General features: G+C 46.5%; 1 protein-coding gene across 1 annotated transcript in view; it reads right to left on the reverse strand.

Moving 5' to 3' along the window:
* Positions 1-605: 605 nt before the first annotated feature.
* LOC134196746 (uncharacterized) overlaps positions 606-2400 on the reverse strand; it is a 3572-nt gene continuing 1777 nt past the window's right edge. The window contains exon 1 of the mRNA XM_062665966.1: positions 606-2400. This exon is cut by the window's right edge and continues 1777 nt beyond it. Within this exon, the coding sequence (XP_062521950.1) occupies positions 933-2400 (1468 nt within the window). The 3' untranslated portion in view covers positions 606-932.

Here is a 2400-nt window from a genome sequence, read left to right on the forward strand (position 1 = left end):
ATTTAGATTACGTATCTAGGCCTGTGTGTGTGTGTGTGTGTGTGTGTGTGTGTGTGTGTGTGTGTGTGTCTGTCTGTCTGTCTGTCTGTCTGTCTGTCTGTCTGTGTTTGTGTGTATATCAATGTGTGTATATCAATGTGTGTGTGTGTGTGTGTGTGTGTGTGTGTGTGTGTGTGTGTGTGTGTGTGTTTGTGTCTGTGTGTGTGTCTGTGTCTGTGTGTGTGTGTGTGTGTGTGTGTGTCTGTGTCTGTCTGTCTGTCTGTCTGTCTGTCTGTCTGTCTGTCTTTCTGTCTGTCTGTCTGTGTCTGTCTGTCTGTCTGTCTGTGTCTGTCTGTCTGTCTGTCTGTCTGTCTATCTGTCTGTCTGTCTGTGTCTGTCTGTGTCTGTCTGTGTCTGTCTGTCTGTTTGTCTGTCTGTGTCTGTCTGTCTGTCTGTCTGTCTGTCTGTCTGTCTGTCTGTCTGTGTCTGTCTGTGTCTGTCTGTGTCTGTCTGTGTCTGTCTGTCTGTGTCTGTGTCTGTCTGTCTGTGTCTGTGTGTCTGTCTGTCTGTGTCTGTCTGTCTGTCTGTGTCTGTGTCTGTCTGTCTGTGTCTGTGTGTCTGTCTGTCTGTGTCTGTCTGTCTGTGTCTGTCTGTCTGTGTCTGTCTGTCTGTGTCTGTCTGTCTGTGTCTGTCTGTCTGTCTGTGTCTGTCTGTCTGTCTGTGTCTGTCTGTCTGTCTGTCTGTCTGTCTGTGTCTGTCTGTCTGTCTGTCTGTCAATGGTAGTATAATTTCAAACATCGAAACTATTACAGGCTAGAGGAGCTAGTACAGCCACGTCTAAAGTAAAATATTTGAAAGTTTTGTTCTCTGCATAAACTACACTTGAAAAAACATATATGATATATGGACCGTATTGGTCCACGTTTCTTCTCTATTATCACAGATAACACTTCTTATTTGCCACTTCTCAGCACCCCCTCTACCTTGCGGTAGATAACTTTCGCATTGCATTTTTGCAACTGAACTGAAATGCGTTGTCTCCACTGCAGCAAAAACTCCGCCCTGTTCAGTCTTCCCAAGTCGTCTGTAGATCTGAGGGACAATTGTTGTAGATAACATTCTGATTCCTTGCCCCATCTTCCAAAATGCTCCAGGACTAAAGGGACAATGGTGAACGATTCTCCCCCAGGAAGGAGTTGTTTGTAATATTTGGTCAGCTTCTTCTCTTCTCTCTTTAGTGCTGCAGCTCCATCTGTGTGTGCTGCACTGCTGACGATTTCAGAGCTCCATGGGTGCGCCAGTGAGATGTCCAGGTCCACATTAGACCCAGAGCCACAGTCAAAAACAGAGATATCCGGGCGGTCATTTGAGTTTGAGTACCTGTTTCTAGGTTCCCGTCGGTGGTGTATATGGAGATCTCTCAAACAATCTGCCCACACTGCAGCTATGGACTCGTGGGACCAGACAGGCCCACCACCCCATTTACATGTCAAGAAATGATAGCCAGATCCATCAAGGGAGACACCGCAATCACATCTTTGGATATATCCTTTGAAGGGCATAGACAATCCCAACCTCATGCAGGCCGCCAAGCGAAAATCGCGGGATTCTAGTGCGAGCTTCTGCGAAGTTGGTATCGTATTTATCCATGCCCCTGCCCCTTTGCCTTGCAAAGACCGAAGTCTTGCTGCCTCTCTATCGCATGAGCTTATCATAATCATGTCAGTGATGGCAGTGCTGGCTAAATCCTGTGTCAGTTTTCTTTGTAGTTTACTTTTATTCCGTAGCATATCTTCCAGTTGTTTGTCAGAAGGCACTGCCTCACGAAGAGCTTGAGCTATAGAACCTCTCTGGGGATCACCGTGGTCACCGTGGACCACATTATCAAGAATTTGATTCAGACTTGAAAAATAGTTTGGCAACTCTTTGATGCTGTGGGCCCACGATGAGACAAACGCACATTGAGAGAGCGATACTAGTGGTGTCATGCCAAATCCACCTACTCTGATTGGCAGGGAAGCCTGAGCCCAAGGTTTATCTCCAATATTTTCGTAGCCCATCAAAAGAGTGAATGTCTTCCTGGTTAGTGAGTCGTGGATTCTGGCCGCTGGAAGTAATAATGCAGGCGACACTGTTCGAGCAAGATGGTTGAGTCGAGGTACATGGCAATATCGCAGCAACAACATCGCACTCTGAACATCCCCTAGATCTACTAGCTTATCACATAGCTGGCTGCCTGATTTAGCAGTGTCATCACAAGAAGCAAAAATGAAATCATCCCTGCCTATTGGGGTCCCAAGAATCACTGTGCCATCAGATGTGACTGGGATAGACGAGGCTGTGTTACTTGACAGGCATGGTGAGTCTAAACCAGAATAGATCTTGCATTTATGATTGGCAATTGAAAGGCCAATGGCTTCA

The sequence above is a fragment of the Corticium candelabrum genome, chromosome 21, assembly GCF_963422355.1.
Source record: "Corticium candelabrum chromosome 21, ooCorCand1.1, whole genome shotgun sequence".
Classification (NCBI taxonomy): Eukaryota; Metazoa; Porifera; class Homoscleromorpha; order Homosclerophorida; family Plakinidae; genus Corticium; species Corticium candelabrum.